The sequence below is a fragment of the Phycodurus eques genome, chromosome 13 (genome assembly GCF_024500275.1).
Source record: "Phycodurus eques isolate BA_2022a chromosome 13, UOR_Pequ_1.1, whole genome shotgun sequence".
Classification (NCBI taxonomy): domain Eukaryota; kingdom Metazoa; phylum Chordata; class Actinopteri; order Syngnathiformes; family Syngnathidae; genus Phycodurus; species Phycodurus eques.
The window spans coordinates 14672000-14696913 of NC_084537.1; the positions used below are offsets into that span (position 1 = coordinate 14672000).

A 24914-nucleotide genomic window follows, 5' to 3' on the forward strand; every position below is an offset into this window, starting at 1 on the left:
CGCCTGTTTAAGGTTCAAATCTTGTACTGTGTGGTGATTTCATATTCTCCTCTTGCTTGCGTGGATTTTCTCGAAGTACACCGGCTTCCTTCCATATTTCAAAAACGTCCATATTAGGTTCATGGAAGACTCTAAATTGCACATAGGTGTGAATGTGAATGATTGGTTGTCTCTGTGTGTCCTGCGATACAACGGCAACCAGGCCAGAGTGTCCCCCGCCTCTCGCACAATGTTAGCTGGCTCCAGTTTACCCGCAACCCTAATGAGGACAAGCACTATAGAAAACGGATGGATGGGATTACTGTGCAGTTTCCATTTCTGCATTGATACCACCTCCATCTTCAGGTTACATAAACTTTCATTCAATCATTCATCTTCCGTTCCGCTTATCCTCACTAGGGTCTCGGATGTCCTGGAGCCCATCCCAGCTACCTTTGGGCGAGAGGCGGGGTACACCCTGAACTGGTCGCCAGCCAATTGCAGGGCACATATAAACAAACAACCATTCACACTCACATTCACACCTACGGGCAATTTAGAGTCTTCAATTAACCTACCCTGCATGTTTTGGGGGTATGGGAGGAAACCGGAGCACCTGGAGAAAACCCACGCAGGCACAGGGGGAACATGCAAACTCCACAAAGACGGGGCTGGGATTTGAACCACGGTCATCAGAACTGTGAGGCGGATGTGCTAACCAGTCGCCCACTGTGCCGCTGTTACATAAACTTACACTACAAATGGTGTCATGTAGCCTATGACTCCTACAATTGAGTGGTATTCTGTTTTCATCACTATTTGCTTGTTTGCTTTGTGACTATTTAACTGAATGCTGAATGTAGTTGTAAATTTTGGGAGCACTGCACTTGTTTCTCTTTCAAGGAGCCGGTCCCATCTTGGGACACAATCACATCCGGTGTTTTACTTATGTCCAGTCTACTCCGTAATTTTGGTTTAATCATTGTAAAAAATTTAGAGGCTTCATTGCCTCGTTTGCGAGTCTTTCTCCACATATACACAGAGTGAGATTAGTGTGTGAGAATAACCCGTCGCTATAAATCTGTATTTTAATGAAGTTTTTTTTCTTGGTTTGACATGTATACGGAGGTACATGTCAAATACCAGAGTACGGTGTACTACAAGCTAATAAATAAAATATTTTTTTGTTCAGTCTTTGCCTGGTGGTTGAGGACTGCTGGTCTATAATATGCCTGGACACGTCTCATTTCGTTTTAGGACTAGCATTAATGCTAACAGAGATTTTTCAAAATTTTCTTTCCCTTTCTTTCTCTGTGTGACAGTGAAGCAGGAAAATTTGGTACTGATCCAAATTAGGACTGTTCAACTTGCACTCAACTGAATGTTATTCTAGTATAATGTATGAAAAATATGTTTATGTATTATTTTAGCTTTTTTAATCATTCTGCATAAAATAGCCATATTACACAAATACATATCTTAAGCAAACATCAGTGATGCACTAGATCATTCCTCAACAGAAGTATAAAATGACATCCATGTACACACTTTGGATGTAATTATAGTCTTCCTCCATGCTGTGGTGTTGTTTGGAGGCTCCCTGGGGATTGGAAAGATAATTCTTGTTAATGTTTGCTCACGACTCCTTCGTGTTCAATAACCATCATATTGTGTGTGACCCTGGATTTACAACAAGCACCTTATCATCTTACAGCCCAAACACACGATGTGTCATGTTCCTACAGCACCTTTGCATCTTCTTTTACCTGAGTCACATTTAATATATATACTATATAATATAATTTCCTGCCAAGTTTCTGTGTTGGAGTAAATGGGGATGAAATCAATGATTTTGTTAATATTATTATGCTCTTCAGATTTTTTTCTCCTCCTACAGTCAATCCTATTGTTTCCACACTTCTATGGGCACAGTCATTTTATTTTATGGAAGCCTCTGATGCAGTTATAAGATTTCGCGTCAAGTTGCGAAGCAAAACAATGGCTTTGTCCCGCTTTTATCAATTGCTTTCAGGCGTGCAACAATCACCGCTTTGTCTCAGGCTTAAATAAGTCATCCAGGAGGATTCACATGAAACTTACCAACCTTTATTTTATGCTTCTTCTTCCACGAGAGATCACTGAAGAGAGAAGTTATGTTATTTGAAAGTCCATAAAGTAAAATGTGAAATTACAGTATGTGAGAATACTTACCAATGCCACTGTTCAATCCTGGGCAAGGAACTAAGAAGAATTTAAAAAAATGAATGAATGAATGAATGAAGGAATGCATGAATGAGTAAAAAGAAACAAGATGTAATAGTTTAACTTTGACATAATATCCGTACTGAACTACTCTGCATACAGTAGCTAATTTCTACTTTTCTAGTTTTATAAATATATTCTACAACCCCAATTCCAATGAAGTTGGGACGTTGTGTTAAACATAAATAAAAACAGAATACAATGATTTGCAAATCATGTTCGACTTATATTTAATTGAATACACTACAAAGACAAGATATTTAATGCTCAAAACGATCAACTTTATGGTTTTAGCAAATAATCATTAACTTGGAATTTTATGGCTGCAATATGTTCCAAAAAAGCTGGGACAGGGTCATGTTTACCACTGTGTTACATCACCTTTTCTTTTAACAACATTCAATAAATGTTTGGAAACTGAGGACACTAATTGTTGAAGCTTTGTAGGTGGAATTCTTTCCCATTCTTGCTTAATGTACAGCTACAGCTGTTCAACAGTACGGGGTCTTCGTTGTCGTATTTTACGCTTCATAATGCGCCCGCCACACATTTTCAATGGGAGACAGGTCTGGACTGCAGGCAGGCCAGTCTAGTACCCGGACTCTTTTACTATGAAGCCACGCTCTGCAGAATATGGTTTGGCATTGTCTTGCTGAAATAAGCAGGGGCGTCCATGAAAAAGACGTTGCTTGGATGGCAGTATATGTTTCTCCAAAACCTGTATGTACCTTTCAGCATGAATGGTGCCTTCACAGATGTGTAAGTTACCCATGCCATTGGCATTAACACAGCCCCATACCATCACAGATGCTCTTTTGAACTTTGCGTCCATAACAGTCCGGATGGTTCTTTTCCTCTTTGGCCCGGAGGACACGACGTCCACAATTTCCAAAAACAATTTGAAATGTGGACTCGTCGGACCACAGGACACTTTTCCACTTTGCATCAGACCATCTTAGATGAGCTCGGGCCCAGAGAAGCCGGCGGCGTTTCTGGGTGTTGTCGATAAATGGCTTTTGCTTTGCATAGATTTTTAAGTTGCACTTACGGATGTAGCGTCGAACTGTATTTACTGAGATTGGTTTTCTGAAGTGTTCCTGAGCCCATGTTGTGATATCCTTTACACATTGATGTCGGTTTTTGATGCAATGCCGCCTGAGGGCTCGAAGGTCACAGGCATTCAATGTTGGTTTTCGGCCTTGCCGCTTACATGCAGTGATTTCTCCAGATTCTCTGAACCTTTTGATGATATTATGGACCGTAGATGATGAAATGATGAAAAGCAATTGTACGTTGAGGAACATTGTCCTTAAACTGTTCGACTATTTTCTCACGCACTTGTTCACAAAGAGGTGAACCTCGCCCCATCTTTGCTTGTGAATGACTGAGCAATTCAGGAAAGCTCCTTTTATACCCAATCATGGCACCCACCTGTTCCCAATTAGCCTGTTCACCTTTGGGATGTACCAAACAGGTACAGCATTCCTCAACTTTCTCAATCTTTTTTGCCTCCTGTCCCAGCTTTTTTGGAATGTGTTGCAGCCATAAAATTCTAAGTTAATGACGATTGACTATGACTATTTGCTAAAAATAATAACGTTTGAACATTAAATATCTTGTCTTTGTCGTGTATTCAATTAAATATAGGTTGAACATGATTTGCAAATCATTTTATTCTGTTTTTATTCATGTTTAACACAACGTCCCAACTTCATTGGAATTGGGGTTGTATTGTATATTTATTTTTCATCTATATGTGCTGTGCGATCTGCCTCACAGTTCTGAGGACTGGGGTTCAAATCCCAGACCTGCCTGTGTGGACTTTGCATGTTCTCCCTGTGCCTGTGTGGGTTTTCTCCGGGCACTCCGGTTTCCTCCCACATCCCAAAAACATGCATGCTAGGTTAATTGAAGACTCTACATTTCCCTTAGGTGTGAATTGTGCAAATGGTTGTTTGTTTCCATGTGCCCTGCGATTGGTTGGTAACCAGTTAAGAGTGTATCCCGCCTCTCGCCCGAAGATAGCAGAGATAGGCTCCAGCATGCCCGCGACCCTAGTGAGGATAAAATGGTCGAGAAAATGGATGGATGGATGTGCTGTGCAAATGGCTTGTGACCAGTCCACGGTGTACCCTGCTTGAAAATCAGGTGGGATGGACTCCAGCTCACCTGTGACCCTAATGAGGATAAGCACTATAGGAAACGGATTTTGGAAACGGATGTTTGAAAACCTTAGTTTAATGTTCAGCAAAAAACGCTCCAATTATTCCTGTTTCTTTATGTATCTGTCACATATGATCCAACTGACCTGAGTATGTCCTCTGCTGACAGAAGTTGACTTTGATGCCATTGGGTCCAACTGGCGCCGCCACAACCGTGTAGACGTCCCCACATCTTTCCTCCTGGATGTCGCAGAATTTACTGTTGGCAGCCGCGAGGCATGTGTAGTTGGCAGCCGTCCCATACAGTTCCACCGTGTGCTCCTGGATCTGAGGAGTCCAGGAAGAGTGCCAGTACACCCTTAGGGAGTTGTTGGCCCAGCGATACAGTTTGACATTGGTCGGGCAGCAGGCACCTAGAAGAAAGGAAGTTAATTAGCGTTGTGCCATGGAGGTCTGTTTAGTTGTGCCACTGATGTTTGGTCACTAATGCAGATTACCATCATCATGGCATGGCCACTCAACTGAACTTCTTTAGGTAAGTGCTATTATATAGAGTGGTGGAAAGTAAAAAAAAAAAAAAAGTTTTTACTTTTACTTAAAAACAGAAGTGTGACTACTTTTGCCACCTCTGATTATATTAATTTGATCAAAATAGGATTTTAGTGACATAATGTGCAGTAAATTATTATTTCAGCATATTGAATAGGATTCCTAATATTTTGTCCACCTTTTTGAGCTACAGGAGAGAGTCAAAGTCTTTGTTGAACTATATTTTTTTCCCTCCTCTGTTGCATTTACTGTTCTGGGAATAGGACAGATTTAGCCTCTCCTGACTGACTGAGAGCAAAAGGCAGAGTACACTTCATATTGGTCGCCACTCAATCGCAGAGCAAATATAGAAAATCCCTATCCAGATTTTAGACGTCATTGTCCTCAATTGAATGTCCCTTCTTCTTGAGATGGAAATGAACTGCTGACTTTAGAACAAAAGAAGCCGCTTGCCAATGTTGCGCCATGTGACTGTACAGTGGCTGCTTAGTCTCTCCGATGTAAAGTTCATTGCACTCCTCTCAGTACTGCATCAGCGACAGTTGAGTTTGCTTCTCGGAATTTTGCCCTTTTGGTGAACTGGCTTTGAGGGTATTGCTAGGTTTGAGATACATTGGTATGTGATAGTTTGGAAGAAATCTCAAAAATATTGGTTGATTCATGAATCAAACACTTAGGGTTAGGGCTAGGGGTTGTGAATTTTGTGGTACAGCCCCTTGTTAGAGAACAACAAGTTATCTACATGGTCAAGATAGAATGGCAACAACATCAAATTTAAAGGTTAATAAGGATGTTAATAATCCCTTGTTGAAGAGACTAGTCGCTATGTGGGTGTCCTCACTTGATGAGAAGCCGTGATATTTGCACACGGAAGTGTGTCCAGTGTTGCTGATGGCTTCCAGGGTGACGCTGTAGTTCGTACTGCAGCTAATACATCCCATCAAGCAATGGATGTCCATAGTGTGGCACTTGGCGTATCCGTGTGACGAAGTCAGCGTGACAATGTATGAGCGAGCTCCACGTCCGACGAACCAGGTCACGTTGGTCATGGCCTGCGTGACCTGGCTCACGTTCATAGACGCGGGACAGCAAGGACCTTGGAGAAATACAATGTGATGATCAAAATCAAAACGCATAAATGAATTGTCTTTGTGACCAATCACCGTGTAGTACCTGTTTCTAAAATGTTACTGTATCCGGGTAGACTCCGTCCTGCGTTTGTAGTGGCCACGGCTGTGACCTCATATGTTGAACCACACGGCAACCGTGTTATATCACAGGAAGTGTTTCTTCCGTGGCAAGTGTGTCTATCATAGCGCCCGGTGGCAGTGATGGCGTATTCTGTATTTTGGGCATTTGGGGTGGTAAAATGGACTCTGTATGAAGACTCGTTGAACTGGGTCATATTCAGAATCTCTGGAGAACACGGAGCTGCAGACAGACAGAACATAAAGGTTCTCAATGAAAGTAGCATACAACGAGAAATTCCTCCACAATGAAAAGATTGAAAGTAATGAATTTGGAACGCCAGGGGATCCTCGGATTACGACGGTCACTCCCGCCAAGAGCTACGAATGAGTGGTTTGTAATTCGAGTCGATTCTTGGGTTGAAAAAAAAATTATAATTGGGGGATTTGAATCAATCAAACGATTCAATGCATTATATCATGATGCACAAACTATTCAATTCTTTACATTCTATTTAATTATGTTATTACTGTCTGTTTTTATCAATAAAAATACTGTACAGTGCTATTTTCCCTGTTAAAAAGCGTGTTTTGTGGGGCGCTTGGACATCTTAATGGCAATTCCATTCATTTCAATGAGGAATGATGATTTGGAATACTGTATGAGTGCGATCATGGATAGAATTGACAGCATTGGCATGATAACCCAACAGCAAATTAGTGGTCGCACTGACTTATCATTACCTGTCTCGTGCGTGTGGGGCTTGCAAGTGCGGTTGCACCCTCGCAGCTCGCTACACGGTGAGACCACCACAGAGTAAACGCTGTTGCACCTCAAATCTGACAGCGCGCACACCGGCGCAGTGTCATTGCAGCGGATGACTTCATCAACCTGCTTTGCTGTCGTCTCGTAAAGTTCTGACCCTTTGACCGGTGACCATGTGATCTCCAGGGTCTCTGTTGAAACTGACTGTAAAGAAACACCCTGTGGGCAGCATGGAACTGGTGGAGGGGATGGAGAGGAGAAGAAAAATAGAGTAAATTATTAATGTGGGCCAAAAAAAGTGTTGTTCATTTTTCTGTCAACTTATATCAGTGTCAGATAAGTCCCCACTGAAGGCGCAGAAACCAAAACTACCACCCATCACTGACATTCAAATTGGAACTTGCAGTGACACTGGTATGTTAGTCAACTCGTGTGATCCATCCTACTCGTGGTGTAGTTCTGCACATGTACAAAGGGACTGGAGCCGGCCTGGTTGTAGGGGAAGATGCTGGTGAGGTAGGTGTAACCACACACACAGAGGAAGTGGCAGCTGGTTCCAGTGGTGTTGCACAACTTCTCGGTACCGTCGTCCCTCTTTATAAAAGCCATGTAGAACTCCGCCAGGGGTACCTCATCCCACATGACTGAGCAGTTGTCAGCTTGGGCTTCCTGCACCCAGATGTCATCTGGGGAACAGGGGTCTAACACATGGAAGGAACGTTATATGAGCAATGGTAGCCATTTTGAAGCCATGTTACAGTCAATATTTTGTAGATTGTGTGTAGTGCTGTGATTCTCAACCGGTGGGTCGGGACTCAAAAGTGCGTCGCAGGCCCATTTTGGGCCGGTTGCAGACAACAGGTAAAAAAGAAAAATACATAAACTGTATTTGTATTCAGATTTTTTTGGTACAGTACAAAGCCGTACCAAGTTGCCACATGAACAAATTAGGTAAGTGACAGGAAATGTTACTAGTCACTAGTTTACACTTCTGGCTAGCAGGCGTCATGGCGAGCAATATTGGTGGAATGTCAAACTTTTTTGAAATGGCATTTAAAAATATTACATACTGTACATGTGTTTTCAGAGGCTATTTTTAAACAAAAAAATGCTTTATTGTTGTTAACTTTTATAAAAGTTGGTCACGACTCCAAGAATAGGAAAATGCGGGTCCCAGGATGACAACAGTTGAGAACCACTGGTCTCGTGAGAAAGCGTCATAACTTGTACTCGAAAGGTGTTTTCAAAACTGGTCTTTGAAAGAGGCTTCTGTGTCTGATATTTGCGTTGGCTGAGTTAGACCCACATGTGACGTAGTCAGCTGGTGGTGAGGGCAAGCTAGGTCCAGCTGAGTTGAAAGCAGTGACAGAGACCGAGTGATTCTGACCACATCCCACAGGACTGATGTAACAATGGTTACTGGCTGTGTTTTTACAGTTTTGGCCATTGGTGGTCCAAGCCACGTAGTCCTCAGCTCCTTGCACTGGCACCCAGTACACAACGATGCTGAGGGACCCACCCTGAGTCACCTGGACGTGGACCAAATCTGGGGTTGGAGGACCTTTAAATGAAATTCAGAGGAACTTTAATACAGCGCAACTGTGAACTTCACAACATCTGGCCAGCATTAGTTCACATGGTTACCTCGCAGTGAATTTGTAGGTTTATGTTCGCGTTTTCCATTTTTTTGTCAATGTTTTTTCTAACCATGAGTTGGATTTAATTGGGAAATTTGATTTGCGATACGAATGATTTGAGTTATAATTGTGATCACAGAACAAATTCAACTTGTAAGTCAAGGTACCACTGTAACAGGATACATGACACATTGTCGACCAACTACAGAATCAAAGTCAAATTTCTGCTGCTCACGTGTGATCTGGCACACAGTGAGGTCGTCACCAGCATGACCTTCTGAGTCCTGGGCTGCGCCTTTGATGCAGTAGGTTGTCCCTGCCTCAAGGTCACTGAAGGTCATGTTGTGGTCAGTAGTGTTGACCTTGAGGCGTGCGCTGGAGCCCTGCTGGATGATGCAGAGCGTGTAGAGGATGGCATACTCGACGGGGGACCATGTGACCAGGATGGTGTCATCATCAGGGGAGGTGGGGTTCAACTTGGGGGCCATCACCACTGAAAACAAAATGTATGAAGATGCAACAAATACAGTATGTTGTTTTGTAAGAGATATATAACAGTAAGCATCCCTGTGATTAGATTTCACTGCATTCTCCTCGGGGAGAGGACAACACCTTATTCTCATGGTTTCTCTTTTCATTTTATGAAAACGCTACATCGCATTGGATGGATACAGTTTCGACCATTCTGCATAGACTGCAGAGCTCCGTAACGATGACAATGAGAAGTGAAATGGCAACACTGTTATGCCCGGCGGAGTGAGACAAGCCATTGTTCTACGGGAACAATTGTATGACAATCTTCATACACAGATTAGCATCTGTGCAGGGTTTGTGCAGCAAATGGTCATTACTTACACATTTTGATCATAGGGAACCCCCTATTTATCGCAGGGTATATGTTCCTGACCCACCGGTAATAGGTGAAAATCTGCAGTATTGAGAGACTATAAAACATGCTGAAATAGTTTTACCCCTCCCACGCCCTTTAAGCACATTTTAACACACTAAAATTCACTTAAACTTATTAAAACACATTTGTGAAATGTATTTCAACTCTCAAAAATGCGTTTTACTGTTGTGGCTGAAAAGCTCACCGGCGACTGTGGCTATCCTTTCCCACATGCAAGGGCATTATAGTAAGTAAGTATACTGTAAAAACCCGTGAAAAGGACGGATTTAAAAAATTTGTTTTGCGAGAATCTCCACGTGTGGGTCGCACTAGTTGTACGCTGGCTCTCTCGTGTCGTGCGAAAGAATCACTGAATGAAATGTAAATAAAATGTACGTTTAAAACGTGCAATACAATCAAACATATTTGAATTATGAATACATCCTGTTTAAAAAAAAATTAAAGTCATGTACAGTACATTTTTACTTTTCAAGTACAGTACATTTTTATTGTACAGTTCAGTTGTATTTAACTGTGTTAAGTACAGTACAATACATATCCATTTAATCTTTAAGGATGGTTTGTTTTTAAATGTGCTAAACTTGTTTTGCATTTGCATTTTTTATTTATGTGCAATAGATTTTAATTGAATCATTAAGTACACTTTTCCTATATATTAAGCACTTAAACCTCTGCTTCCTTTTGGGTTCACACTTATGCCTAGTGTACTATTTCTATGTTGGTCATGAGAATTAGAATCAGAAAATGCTACTTAAAGAGCTAAATATTTTTTTTGCAGCGGTACTAGGTGTAAAATGTTTTCACAATCACTAAACAGTAGAAACAAGGATCAGTCCTAATGTAAGAATCATTCAGAAGGTGCAAGGTGTGATCATTCACATCGACACATTGGTCAATGTCGTATTACTACCTGTTCTGGCCTTGATTGGGTACGAGGGTTGGCTCCGCCCCCCTGAGTTGATGGACGTGACGCTCAGCCTGTAGTTCGTATAGGGCTTAAGTCCTACCACGGTGGCCGGGGAGCTGGTGACCGTGGTTTCCGAGACAAAATTGCCGCTCTGCAACACTGCCCTCAGGCTGTAGCCGGTTGCCCCGGCAACCTCTGTGAACTCCACAGTGATGCTGTCACTGTGCTTGGAGTAGGCCTGAACAATGCTGGGCACCTCAGGGGCTAATGATGGATGTGAAGATGTTAATACAGTTGGTAATAAGTCACTTTCATTTATATAGCACCAATTAATAGCAGAGGTTATCTCAAGCCACTTTATACACGGAGCAGGTCAAGAACCCCATTCCTCGTACATTCTAAAAATATGTATATCATCATTGTCAGGTGTAGTAGACCCAGTATCTCCAAATATCGTCAACTTCCTCCCACCGTAGGAGACCTGCAGCATTAAGTTGCCTCAAGATTGAAAGTCAGAATTTGGTTGGATATATTTGAGTCATCATGTTTTGTTCAAAATTGATAGTTGTAATGTTTGGGTGCAGACGAACAAAGTCAGCCTTATAGGTAAGTTGCAGACATTAATTTCCATTGATTGATTGATCGACAAGAGATGAGTCAGGTCAACTTTATCGTGAAGAAAAGTTTTCAGTTCTCCATCACACATTGGTTCACTGACCTGTTGTCTCCTCAGTTTCCGCAGTGCTCAGGACATTGAGAGCGTCATCCATGGCCTCCAGTTGCACGGTGTACACAGTGTTTGGTGACAGAGAGTTGACCGAGCCCATCACAGAGTCACCGCTGAACTGAGCAAGAAACGAGTGCCCCCGAGAGTTTTTGGGTGTCGCCGTGATTTTGTAGGAAGTAGCGCCGGTATGTCCCGTCCATCGCACGGTCATACTTTTGGATGTAACCGTAAATACAGAGAAAGTGACGTCTGGAGGAATCAGAGATAATGATGTGCATTTATGGAAGGGAAAAGCCAAGGGTCTATATTATACGGTGGTACCTTGATTTACGAGTTAAATTTGTTCGGATTTGATCTCATTTTGCAATTTACTCATCAATCAAATCATTTTTCTCCATTGAAATGAATTGAAATTGTATTAATTCGTTCCAGACCCTACAAACTATGATAATTTTTTGGTTACGTTTTTAATAAATCAATAAAATGTAAAGAAATAAGCTTTGTTTTACAAAATGTCATTATTGTTAAGTACGTGCTGTAGTATTTGTGTATTGGATGTGTGCCTTTATAGGGCGTGGCCTAGTGAGTGACAGCAGGAGCTGGAGTTGTGAGTGTTCTCATTTTGTATTTGCGTGTTTGAATGTTTGTCTCATGTCTGAAAATGCATCGTCAACTGTGGTTCTCCTTGCCCACATGGGAGGGCATTACATTACCTTAATTGCTCAATTTTTTTATTTTTTCATTTCACTCAAGCGGTGGTATATCTGTAAATAAACAAAAATTTAAAACATCAACCAGGCGACAGCTCGTAACTCGAAAATCTAAAGCTGGGACACTCGTCAATCAGTGTACCACTGTATTTCCATTCATTGAGGACAGTGAAATATAGAAATAAACTTTTTTTTTTTTTTTTTTTTACCATTTTCAGATGTGCATAGCTGAAAAAGACAAAAACGATGTGGTCAATAAATTGAACTGGTTATAAACTACAGTAGAAATGCATTACAAGGACATCTTTCCAAGGTCAGGGATTCAATGCTATTGTATCCTGAGGGAAACTATGCCTTGCCCACAAGAGAGCCAGCGGGCTGCGCATTACTTTCACTCAACACAGATTTCAGCGCAGGTATTTCTTTCAAGTCTGAATGAATTTGTCCATTGAGGGAAGGGTGTGCATGCCACACACACTCGATGAAAGCTATGAAAATCAAAAGAGCCTGTGTCTTTACAATCATACCGCTATGCAATGTAATATTTTTGAACTGCACATAAAACATGCAGATATGAAGGATGAGAAAAAATCAACTTTGTGACCTATTGTATCAAACTAGCCTTAGTTGTGTTAATAAGCAAAGTTGGTAAAGTACTATATAACTACTCTCACTCTTAAGTAGAAATACAGATATAGTACTTGTGTACAAAAAGACTGGTAAAAGGAGAAGCACTGATTCAGCTCCTGTACCTAAGTGAAAGTACAAAAATACAGACTGAAATATACTGTAAGACCCTGTAAAAAGGGAGTTCAGAGATTTGTTTCTAAATACATTATAATCTACACGTTTGAAGATAATTGATGAAAAGGTGCATAGACCAAGAACGATGTAGTTCTAAGTTGTGGCGATATAGCGTTGGACTGTTTCTCACCATATCAGTTGAGAGCTGTTTCGGCATAAGAAATAGTTGAAGTAGTACCCGTTTTTTAGCGGGCGTGGTTTCACGCATTAAGCGGACACGCTAACAACATTTGAGAGGGAAGACAATAACTTTATTTTTGTATGATTTTTAAGCCTCATTTTATATACTTGCTGATGTTGTAATCATTTAAATTTGTCAGGGCAGTTAATGACACTCTCCTCTGTGGTGTGTCAAATTTAGAAGACGAATGATTCTAGTAACTAACAAAATTAAACAGTTCTCTCAAGGAACGGATAGGGAATGTCTTGCTTCTCTGAATCGGTTCCCGTCGTCATCGTTGCTGCCTGGTTCACATTCCCTCATGTTATGACTGACCTGACCTTTTTTTCCCTGCCTTATAAGACGCCAAATTTCAATCAAGATCGCAACTGCGGTTGACTTTACTTCTCTCTATTTACATTTTTTTATTTTTTATCGTGTAATCATCCGTGGAGGTTGAAAAAAGGTAACATGCCTGTTTTGACAAATTAAGGAGTAGAAAGTAAAGCAATCTGTTTTTTGGCTTACCTGTGTGATAGTCATTAAGATTTTCAGCATCGTCAGATGTGTTTTTCCCATAACTGCACACTTTCGTTACAGCCTGGAGGCAAGATGAATGAATTTTTTTTTGTTTGAAACAACTTGACATTTTCCCTTTACTCTCTCTCTCTCGCTCTCTCTGTGTTTCTCTCTCTCTCTCTCTGTTTCTCTCTCTTTCCTGATGAGCCGACAGGTGTGTTATTGTTTCTGCAAATACCAAAGAGGGGCACTTCAACTCCTCCCCTCGAGGGGTGCTTAGGTGCCCTATGCAAGTGAGACTGGAGGAAGCTCATCTTTCTTAAATTGAAATGTTTTTGTTTTAATTACAGTCAAAGATGCAGTAGAAGGCCAAAAATATCTATTTTAAATTTGACACACCACAGAGAAGAGTCTTGTTAACAAGTCAGTGTTCAACACCAAACTCATCCAAGCACACCTTTACATACTAGTTAAAGAAACTGTCTCTTGTGATCCTCCTATGTTCCCTTTGCATGAAGACATTCGATGTTTCTTGGGCCCTCGTGGCAGAATGTGGTAAATTCCCCTGCGGGAGAAGTGGAGTTTTGGCCAGGTCTGCCATCAGTCTCTTGGCCATGCGGTCCGTTATCCTCTTCATGCTGCGGGCGGCCTCAATGGCCTGGTCCAAAGACCAGTTCACCTCCTGCTTCTTGAAAACAAAAGGGGAAATACTGTAAATGTCAAGGATTTGCAATGGAAGAATATGGTCGGTAATTGGAAGAAAGGCTACCTTGCTTCCTGTCCTGCTGCTAGACCTTTGAAATACAGGGGACAGAGTGTGCTGAAAGTACACATTGCTGGGCAGCAACGCTGTGTCTGACTGGGTGGAACGCTTCCGGTGATTGGTCACGTGCGGTGGAGGTTCCTTCACTTTGTAGCTGAATGTGACAAGAAAGTTGAATGTAGAACCTCCTCGGAAAGTGGTGATGTTGCGATTCAAGTGTGTATACCTTGCAGGTAGACTGCAGGAGGAGCCATAGCTGGCCTGGAGCAGGGACTTTTTGGTGGACTGAGGTGAGGGAAGAGACCGCATGTTGTTGGAGTAAAGTCTCTCCATGATGGCCTCTGGTGAAAACCCAAGAAAAATGTTTGCAGTATGTTTTTTGTTTTTTTTAATGAGGAGAATAGCACTCTATAATATTTACTTTATAGAACATGAAATTATACTATAATTAAATAGAATGTGAAGAATGAAACAGTTTGTGCATTATGATTAATAACTCCTCCTGGTATTTGTGACTTGGCCACATGGGGGCAGTATAATACAGTGATGAAGACAAACAAAGAAGAGTTTCACAATCACTGGAAGTCACCGAGTAAACTTTTTGTGATCAAATATCCGTTGCTTGGCTATCACACTACAACTATCGATGCTATTCGTTAACCTGTCAAGGGCGTTTTGCATTGCGTGTTAGCATTAAGCTAGCGGACTTTAAGGCAAAGTGATGTGGTTGTATTAGATACACTGTGTTTTATTTTTAGTTTGACAGTATACTTCAACTGGAAGTGGCTTTTTTCACTATCTGCCAAGCTGCTGCTTGTTGTGAAGTGACCTGAGCTGAGTTCACTTCCCATACAGTGCTCAAATCTCAATACTTTTGCTCAAAAGTCAAAGCAAAAAATTGGCCATACAACAGCTCGTATCTCGAAAACCACACCACTGTACTTCATGCATTAATTTTATGCCCTCAGAATCCTTTATTTAACTCTACTGATGGTATCACACCCTTATCCCAAATTACATGATTGAAATTAGTGATTAAAAAAAAAGACACCTTTGTGTCTATGAGTGCTGTGACCTTTGCAGTCACAGCAACGCCTAACATGTTTACAGAGCATTTTGTTCTAATTGAATAGAATTTCACAGTGAGGTTTTTTTTAAAATGTTGCTCATTGTAAAAGATTCACAAATCCAGCATTTGGAGACAACATTAATGTAAAAGGTTTACATTTTTACGTCATCATCGAAATGTGGATTCATGGTCTTCAGGCTATAAACTACTTGAATCAACAGCACAATTCCTAACTATCATCTACCAATAATTTGATTATGATGCCCCTTCCGAATATCAACCCCTTGTAAAAACCAAACAAACAAAAAAATGAAACGCAGGATGGTATTCCTATTATAATTGGTAAAATGCACACAGACAAACCTTCACTGATGAACCTCATTGGTTGAGGTAATCATTTTCATTCATTCACTAATTCTGTGGTGTCTGAGTTTTTTTCTCCCTCCAAAGTTGAGCTCATCAAACCAGCAACTAAAACTTGAATAAAGGAGTAGTATAATAATCATATTACCCTCTTTCACCTTATGTAAAGTACATAGCGTGTATACATAGCTGACCTTGGTTGCCTTGCTGTGTCTCCTGTTTCCTGATGACTCTCTTGCCTCCCACAAACTGCAACATCGTCTCTGCGCCTCCACTGTCTGTACCTGGAGCCACATCAATATGAGTACATACACAAGGATAGACAGATAGGGGTAGTAATCCCTCACATATTCGGAGTTCACTATTCACAAAATTACCTCTGTGTTTTTTTTTTCTGTGGAAGCGATTCCCAGCTATTTGCTAAAAAAATCCCCTATTTGCTACGTTTGTACGCTCTGAAGCTCCATCTCAATCCCAGAATAGCGAGGGATTACTTTTTATTAGGGGGTACTTTAAGATACTTAAGTAGTGGAGAACCTTTACTCTTGCTGGGGTCCATATCTGTTGAAATCCAGTCTTCTAGTCTCAACTGACGAGAGGCAAAATTGCTCAGTATCTGTCTGCTGCCTGTTGACTTCCACATGCTGGAGTTTATAAAGATGATATTAGTTTGCTGTATTTTATTCAGCCTCATGGATCAATTCCCCCTACCTGATTGGCTTAGGGTGGGTCCTGGCTTTGGTCTTGGGCCTACGCTCCTGACGATCTTGACTGTATTTGGAGGCCAGGTTATCCATCTTCCTTGCCAGGTGAGGCAACTGGACCAGACCTTCTTCCAGGTCCTTCTTCAGCCTGGACACCTCTACCTGCAAGGCCAGGATAGCCTCACTGGACAAACACAAACACACCACAGATCACTCAGTGAGCTAGTTTAAAAAAATAAAAAAATAATAGACATTTGTAAGATATTGACCTATTACAAGAGCACAGGTGGCATTCTCTCTGTTCTACATCCATTGCAGCACTCAGGATAGGTTCAGAGGCGTAGTGATTCTTTACATCAGGGCCTGTTCGGATCATTGATGTAGACGTGATCGCAATTATGACGAAGGATTAACTCACCCTGCAGCTTGAGAGAAGACTCTTGAGTAGTATTTTGCACCCACAGTTCCACTGTAGCTGCTGAGCCTCCAGGCTGCGTTTGGACGTCCGTTGGATGGATGGTTGTCTGGAGATTGAGTGAAGAGCCTTCACTGTCCGAAGAACTAAATCCATCACTCTGCACTCTGGGGAAAGGCATTTAAAAGGTTATGCACTAAAATCATTTAGTGGAACCGTGGCAATGTGATATATACGCTAGCTAACAGCCGTTGGCGAGTAACCTCACATTCACCATAATGATCAATGCAATGAACGGTTCTGTCCCATTTAGTCATCACTCTCACTTAGCTTTACTTTACTTTAGCGCCGGCTAAACGATTTAAATAAAATACATCATATTCACCAGAGATGCTAATTATTAAATGTATTACTGTGTGCAGATTGCCACAGACATGTTTTGCTATGCTCTTGAGTGTCGTATATTTCAATGGTGCCGAAGTCACAGTTCCTTTGAGAGGGCCAAATGTTTGGAGATCTGTATTCAAGCCAACCATCTTTTCTTTGTAGTTCTACATCAAAGGACTTTCTTCAAGCATTTGTACATTTATTAGGGTTTCCCTTCTCCGCCCAGATAGTAACAGGTCTTGCGTTCACAACAGCCATCCCGGTCCGCAAAGAGGACTGTTTTGCATCTTATAAGATAAGGGTACCGGGTGTGAGCGTAGCTAGACTGTTAGGCGCCTGCAGGCGGGTGTGATTCCAAATATGGTCATGAGGAACAACCGTCTTCCGGGTGCACCCAGAGAGGGGCTAATTCCAGGCCTAAAGAATTAAACCGGGATAAACTGAGATACAAGGGTTTTCCGGGGCTTTTTCATTCTCCTGGCTTTGTAAACAGCTGTTATGACACTAAGGCTTGTTCAATAAATCGAATTAGCCCAAACGCCAAGTGTCTCGAAGCCTTCATTCATTCCTGCCCGGGTGACCACCGACTCGGAACCAGAGATGGAAAAATCCACCTCACGAGGAACCAGTCAAAGTACCAAAAAATGCTGATGCTGCTTTAGTGCAGCAAGCTGGAGCATCTGAGATCAATTTGAAATTGTATTTGTTAATGAAACCGTCTATTTGCTAATATAGTTCAAGCTACAAGGGCCAGTACTAGTGACTCTCAGTACTAGTGGCTTATCAAATTGACATGGCAACACATCTAGGCTGAAATCTGATTGGACAAAAAAAAAAAATCCAACATACACATTCTGGAATCAAAGCAGCCAACAGAAATGCTACAAAATGAAGGGAACAAATGAATGCAATTTCATGGAACAAATATTATAATGTAGGTTTTAAATATAGTTCAGTTCTTCTGCTAGTGTCTTGTACCTTTCTGTTGGAGGATTAGGCTGCAATATTCCACAGGACTGATTCAAGTAGGAGCTCCCAAATCCACTGTCTGTCTCTCTGCAAACAATCCCCTGCGCCCCCAGACAAAACCAATAACGTACCCATGTCAAGTTAAACATTAAAAAAAAAAAAAAAAAAAAAAAACTAAGGAGCATTATAGTTTGACCTGCGAAAGTGATGAGCGTGCATCAGAGGAAGAGGAGACCTCCACAGCCAGGCTGACACCATCACCGAGGTCACATTCTCGGTTTAGAACGCTATATTGAGTGCCACTGCAGCAGAAATATTTGACAGCATTAATGAGGCAAACTTATTGAATGCATCCGTAATAACAGCACTAACCTTCTCTGCGTCCCTTTCCCACTGATTCCATCCCAAGTGTCATTGCTAGCACTCCCTTCCAACAAGGCAGATTCTCTCTTTTTGTCACAGTTCTCCTCATCCTTAGCATCTAGAAGTCCCTCCGCAGAGACCCCCGAGCAAACAGAAAACCTGCACACAATTCCAAAACACTCTTTAGCTGACCGCAATGGAACCGAACACCAACCTGAAACACGATCTGCCTGCAGGAAGCTTAAGAACATGGCTATTATATGAACACACGCACTACTCAGAAGATGAATGGTGAATGTGGATAATAACATACAGTCGTGTGTGTTCTGTATGTACTGTATCCCAGTTTATTATGCTGTTTTTGCCTAGGGATGGGCATAATAAGATCAGTGATTTCCAATCAGGCTGCCTTGGCACACTAGAGTTCCACTGTAAATTATCCAATTTAATTGAACTTGTCTGAAAATGTTTTTTTTTTCTTTTTTTTTTAATAGATTACAAATATATCTTTGGTCATCTATCGATGCCAGAGATGTAAAGTGATAGTCATAACAACGAAATGCTCTTTCATTAGATGGCAGAAAATAAATTTCATAGTCATGGCTTGTATCACCTTTGTGATGACTTAAACAGTTCCAGATTTCAAGCTGAGTTAGTCAATTTGGGAACAAACTGAGACGATATCATCATCATTTCAGTATTTATAATTTTTGTGACATTTCTCTTTTGGTGGTGTGCCATGGGATTGTTTTTTAAATATGTGCCTTTGTTCAATAAAAGTTGGAATACACTGAATTAGGCAAGTAATAAGGAATTCTAACCATTGAGTGTAACTGTTGTTTAAGCATCTTATAAAAAATGGAGTGGACTACTTGTTGCAGTCAGCAGAGGCGCTGTTGAGTCAATCCCAACCAGTTTGTTGGCTAAAGAAAAAACATGGCATCAGCTGTTATTTGTTAAGTCTCATTTACGTTGTAACAGTTAGTTTCCTTAATGCATCTGCCTCACAGTTCTGCGTTTATGGGATTGAATCTCAGCCCACCTCCAACATTACAAAAACACACACACGTTAGGTTCATAGAGTGAGAATGTGCTGGTTCTGGGATAGGCTGCAGCTCACCTGTGACGTAACCCAAATTGGGATAAGAGGATACGAAAATGGACGGATGGATAGAAATTCATTGCTCCTTAATTTTACCAAAAAAATGGATCAAAGAAATGTGTTCAAATGCCCATCCCTAATAAGGATTAATTTAGCAGAATAATGAAAGAGCTGACAGTTGAAACTATATTGTCCACCCTTTGTGATTATGATTATTAAAAAAATAATAATAAAAAAAAAAATATATATATATATATGCGTGTGTGTGTGTGTGTTTTAAATCAAGCAGTCATCCATAAGAGAATATTAGATCCTCACTTGTTACTGACTTGCATTGAGTCATTGATGATGACCTCACTCCTTTCCTCCAATCCATCATTTCTACTGGTCTCATCTTCGTCCTCCTTTTGTACCTCAGTCTTTGTTTCCGTTCTAAAACATTCAGTGGTCAGACATACACTTGACCCCTGAAACATGAGACACAGTCAAAGTTTGTGCACTTTTTCCAACACAGCCTCTCAAATGTGCATTCAAATACAAACGACGCAGGGCGAGGACACAGCAAACAAACAACGTTATGTTTGTCAACATAAACTGCCTAGATTTAAAAAAACAAAACATTTTCTAAGTATGCTGAGCTGAAGAAAAAAATGGTGTTGTGGAGCAATTAAAACGTTTCTCAAAAATTGAATATTGTACTTTAAATTAAGCATTAATAAATTAATCATGCTCTCATTATATGGCAGATTAAGCTATAGGACATAGCAGATATAGAGGAAAATAGCATATTACTACTGTATGTTGAAACTGTATTTCCTCATGTAGCGGCCAAAAGCGTAAATCAACTGCAGAGAATGGCAAGTGACTAATTGGGGTAAGGCATTTATTTATTTATTCCGTGAACCTAATAGCATTATTGGCCAAGTCATTTTTTATTTACTGTCACAATGTCAATACAGAATACTAATGTGCTTGCAAAAAAAAAAGTTTCCTTGGGTTCCTTGCAAATCACTATACAAATCTAAAGTATTATTGTTATTATTATTAAAAATATTAGTAGTAGTAAGTGAAAGGCATCATTTGTGCAAAATGTTTTCTAAAATATTCAATAATGCATTGATTTATTTCAATAATACAATGTTTTTAAAATAATTTATTACAAATGTTACAATATAACATATATATGATAATAGCTTAGATTAATCAATATTTGCCAATATATATAATATATACGAATAAAAGGGCAAGTACTGCTGCATTCCACTGCAGCAACACAGCATTCGGACATGCCTTGGATTTGTACAGTATAAGTAGTATTTGACTTTTATTTAATTATTTCTTTATTTATTGCAAACTCCTACTCAGGTCAATCTAAACAGGGTGTCTGTTACCTCATGTAGTGATGGTGGAGGTGAGGCCTTCACTGACAGGTTGTTAGTTTTTTCTTTGGGAGTAGACGATAAGAGAGGCGGGACAATCTTCTCACGCGTGTTTTTGTCGATCATCTCCTTAATATCCTCCAGGTGCATACCCACTCTGAATAGATCTCCTTCCAGCAGCCTGCACACATTCAAACAGACCATCACTTCTGCACAAATGGAGCACAGAGGGCAAAAGCCTTCCTAACCTGTTTGGGTCAAAAGGTCCGATGTTGTTGCACAGGCCCAAATAATTCTGCATCTCCAGAGTTCGGTGCTCTTCCTTCTTGCTCATGTATTTTCTTTCCAACTGGTCCTGAGCTTCCATCAAGCTCCTCAGCATCTAGCAGCACATCTCAGTTACAAGCACACACAACAAGTGCTCATATTCTGATCACCATTTACCATTTGTTGTTCTTCTGTGCTAACCGACATGTTGTTTACACTCTGCTTGAAGTCATCCACCTGCACAGATCATGCTTTGGCAAGGTGTTTTTGTTATATTAGTACCATATGAATTAATGTTTTTTTTAAACTAACCATCTGCATGAACTGGCTAATGACAGCTCTCAGCTCAGCAGTCATTTTTTCAGCCTCATTGGTACATTCTTGATGAGACTTATTGTTAGGCTCCATCTCATCCTGGTTAGTTGTTTTTACTTTTTCAACAATGTTCCCTGAAACACATAATTTCCTCAGATCATAAGGCGTAAAGTTATGAGAAACAGGAATTGATGGAATGACAAACATGTTTTTAGACCATATTTTCAGGGAAAATAGCTCAAAATCTAATTATCTGCTATACAATCGTCATCTTTAATTTATATAATGTGTTCATAGTCAGTGACTCTCATGTAACTTAAGGAGCCCAAAGAAAGAAAGATGTTTGTGTAACCAGAATCGTGTCATTCGACCCCATTTGTCTCCATGGAAACAAGAGGTATATCCTCCAGCATGCTCTGTTCGCAGTCGGTGAAGCAAAGCGCTGTCCTGTCGTAATATCGTATGTCATTTACCCGATGTTGGAATGTGCGGAGCTACAGGTCCAACATGGCTACCCTCACTGGAGTTTCCTAGGTCATCTTTGACGCAAATGTCTGAGGAAACCTGCAAAAAGAGATTAAGTGAAAAAAGTAGATTTTTTTTCCTTTTACTTTATTATGATTAGATCAGATTTAAGATTTACTTACATTGGTTCCTAACCTAATTTTATCTATGAGATTCTCAGCCCTGGCATATTTGGTCAGTAGCTTATCATATTCAGCCTAAAAAGATCAAGACAAAAAAAAAAATGTTAAAAAAAAAAAACAATCGTACCAGAACATCAGCCAAGGCATAAGCAAACAAAGCACCTGCTTAGGACCTTGTGACCACTTGGGGGCCCCCAAGAACATTCAACAGAGCCTGGAGTATTTTTTATTTTTTTTTGTAGACGCTACCAGGCACTGTGCTCCAATTGTTTGGGACAGAAGGTTGAATGGAAGATCGACCAAAAATAGTGCGGAAAGAAGTGGTTAATTAAACTATTGGAACGGAAAGTGCTGATTGTGGTATGCATGGTGAGCAGAGAGCGAAGAAATAGTATCTGTAATAATAATAATCATCAACATCATCTATCTATTTTATATATATATATGTATCCCACTTAGTCAACCCAAGTCTGCTCTTGTACTATAATTTTTTTTAAAATAATACTTACTATAAGTAGTATGGAGGTGTGGGCAGACTCTGAATCTTAGACTACAAATAAGATGAAGTAGTAGAAGAAGAGGTGAACCTGTAAGTGATGCACCAAGGAAGGACTGGTCTGCTCATTCGTGTCTTTGAGAACTTGAGGCTTCTCTGAAGGCAGAAGGTCTGAATCCTCCAGGACCCTGCTGATCACGTCTAAGATTCCTGGGGAGGACTGGGCTCGGATCATGGGACTGGGGACTTGAGGAATGAATCTGACTGGACTACTGGGAATCTTTGGAATTTTGACCTTAGGGGCAACCTTGGAGAAGTCAGGGAGAGGATAATGGACTTGACCCTGGCCGTACTTTAGCTCACCGAAGGACCTGCTGCGCAAATGTGACATTTTCCTGATGGGAACTTCACACTCTTCACATTTAGATGGTGTCACGTCACTCTCATCTCGACTGGACGCTGTGTTGTCCTCCTCCAAACCTTCTCTTTGTTCGTTGCCGTCACTGTCGGCACTCTCCAGCAGGGAGACCTCTGGAAGGGTCTCGGCTTCAATCAGCCTTCCAGTCTGCAACAACTCTTCCCGGGAGAAATGTCGCAGCATCAACTTGTTAATGTCAACTGGAGGATGAGTGCTTGGTGGGGCTACCTCTTCATTCTGTTTATGTTCTTCTTCTACTTTCTCCACATGAGATCCATCAGGAGACTGATTTTTTGTTGACATTTGTCTTTGATCGGAGGTCACGTTTCTTCGAGCACTATTTATGCAGGAGAAGTAAGGACTGCCAAGATTGCCATCGTAAGGGAGGTCCTCCTGATCCTCATCACTAGTATTTTGCCCAGGGTCCTCATATGGCTGGTTTAGAAGTTCCTCATTCTGCAAAATGCTGCTCTTCATTGGGAGCTCCATCTCACTCCTTACAATTATGGCGTCTGAGGCGATGTCATCTGCAGATAACCAAATTAATGTACAGTTTCTATTATATCTTAAAGCAGTTTCTCAACATTTACTGAGCCATAGTTTGCATGACAAAAATCACAGCACAGCACACCACCAGAAAAAAAGGCACACAAGTTTTATATAGTGTACTGGAATATGGTGATATTTTCTCAATTTACTCACAGACTTAGTTAGTGTGAAATATGGTCCTGTTTGGTTGAACGCAAAGCTGATATACAGGGTGTCCCAAGAAGTCGCTATACGTTACCTTTTTTTAAAACTTTGTTTCAGGCGTCATTCGGACATATGTGAGGCCATCAGATTCAGCATATTAAAGCTTAGACTTTACAGGTTTTGTAAGCCCATGGCTCACCAACTGGCATTGTCGCAGCATTGCAAAATTGCCTGCCTGGCAAGAAGGTTTTCTGTCCCCAACTGTAGTTCAGCGCTAAAAGCGTTTGAAAAGCTTCACGGCTGTCACACTGCTCTTTACAGTTCACGCTATTCATGGCAAGTTTCTCAAAACAAGATCTTTTTCAAACAGATAGATACAGAAAGATGCTTGCTAAAACTGCAAAGCCTAAACTGTCAAATCATGATGGCCTCACATCTGTTGGGATGATACCAGAAACTAAATAAAAAAGGAAGTTTACGGTGACGTTTGGGACAACCTTTACTTACCACGTACTTGCTTCTTTTTTTGGGAGTACAGTGGTAGTTCTACAAAGTGCATCACATGTAGGACTAATTATTACACTCCAAACTAACTATTACTCATTAACTATTACACATCTGTCAATCCCCTCGAAAGAATGTTTGGATGAGTTTGGTGTTAAACAACTTTGAAACATCTTTGACATTGTGACATCTGCATCATCTGACCTGAAGCTTCTTCTAGATGTATAGAGGAGTAAACAGCTCCGTGTACTGTCATCGTGTGGAAATATTAATGTACCAAATGATTCCCGTACTTTTGTACATACATAATGCAAACATCAACCATTGCACTTCTTAATGTAAAATGGTATAATGTAAAATAATGTAATTTTTTGTGGGAGTAAGGGCTACTTTTTAAGGCCAAACATCCATCCAAGTTGTGTATTTTTGTACATTTTCCTTTATACCTGTATTTGCTACGTTTGTTGCTTTGTGTCATTAACCGTGATGCGGTTGAAGTCGGCGTGCGTGACTCACCACTGAAATGGATGCCGGCCTCTGATACGGCAGATTCGTCCTGCGACAGATGCAAAGCTAAAGAAGAAGCCCGCAGATCACTGAGGTGGAGACTTTCATCCTCACTCAGATCCACCACGATTCTCTGCTGGATGCACTTTTCCCACAATAAGGTTGTCTTGCGTTCTTCCTTAAAATCCTCGTCAAAATCCTCTGGTTCCCCCTCCATGACCCACGAGCAGACCTTGTCCAGTAAGTGAGCCGCTTTTGTCAAGACAAGGGAACA

The 24914-nt window shown here is 40.9% G+C and overlaps 2 protein-coding genes across 2 annotated transcripts; both read right to left on the bottom strand.

Moving 5' to 3' along the window:
• Positions 1-2085: 2085 nt before the first annotated feature.
• fndc7a (fibronectin type III domain containing 7a) lies at positions 2086-12018 on the bottom strand. Its single transcript, XM_061694766.1, has 12 exons — positions 12006-12018; positions 11078-11335; positions 10363-10623; positions 8778-9035; positions 8212-8466; positions 7352-7606; positions 6884-7141; positions 6126-6383; positions 5794-6048; positions 4550-4816; positions 2191-2220; positions 2086-2117 (listed from the first exon to the last, which is right to left on the bottom strand). The coding sequence occupies exons 2-12, from the start codon at positions 11295-11297 to the stop codon at positions 2086-2088; spliced, it is 2349 nt and encodes a 782-aa protein (XP_061550750.1). The 5' UTR covers positions 11298-11335; positions 12006-12018.
• Positions 12019-13745: 1727 nt separating this feature from the next.
• Positions 13746-24857, bottom strand: LOC133411736 (microtubule organization protein AKNA-like). Its single transcript, XM_061694399.1, has 16 exons — positions 24650-24857; positions 22610-23463; positions 22023-22097; positions 21849-21939; positions 21373-21509; positions 21238-21297; positions 21042-21175; positions 20806-20974; positions 19733-19881; positions 18322-18471; positions 16186-16362; positions 16018-16082; positions 15669-15758; positions 14269-14383; positions 14049-14196; positions 13746-13967 (listed from the first exon to the last, which is right to left on the bottom strand). Exons 1-16 carry the CDS (start codon positions 24855-24857, stop codon positions 13746-13748), a joined length of 2844 nt encoding a protein of 947 aa, XP_061550383.1.
• Positions 24858-24914: the final 57 nt, after the last annotated feature.

Excerpts from the sequence above, each read along its gene's own strand:
- LOC133411736 (XM_061694399.1), bottom strand. The coding sequence starts at position 24,857 with ATGGAGGGGGAACCAGAGGATTTTGACGAGGATTTTAAGGAAGAACGC. Across the intron at positions 16,083-16,185 it reads ACCCACCCTAAGCCAATCAG|CAATTTTGCCTCTCGTCAGT; the intron begins GTAGGGGGAATT and ends ACAGATACTGAG. Across the intron at positions 13,968-14,048 it reads GCAGCAGGACAGGAAGCAAG|AAGCAGGAGGTGAACTGGTC; the intron begins GTAGCCTTTCTT and ends TTTGTTTTCAAG.
- fndc7a (XM_061694766.1), bottom strand. The coding sequence starts at position 11,297 with ATGACCGTGCGATGGACGGGACATACCGGCGCTACTTCCTACAAAATC. Across the intron at positions 7,607-8,211 it reads ACCAGCTGACTACGTCACAT|ACCCCTGTTCCCCAGATGAC; the intron begins GTGGGTCTAACT and ends TCCATGTGTTAG. Across the intron at positions 6,384-6,883 it reads GCCCCACACGCACGAGACAG|CTCCGTGTTCTCCAGAGATT; the intron begins GTAATGATAAGT and ends GTCTGTCTGCAG.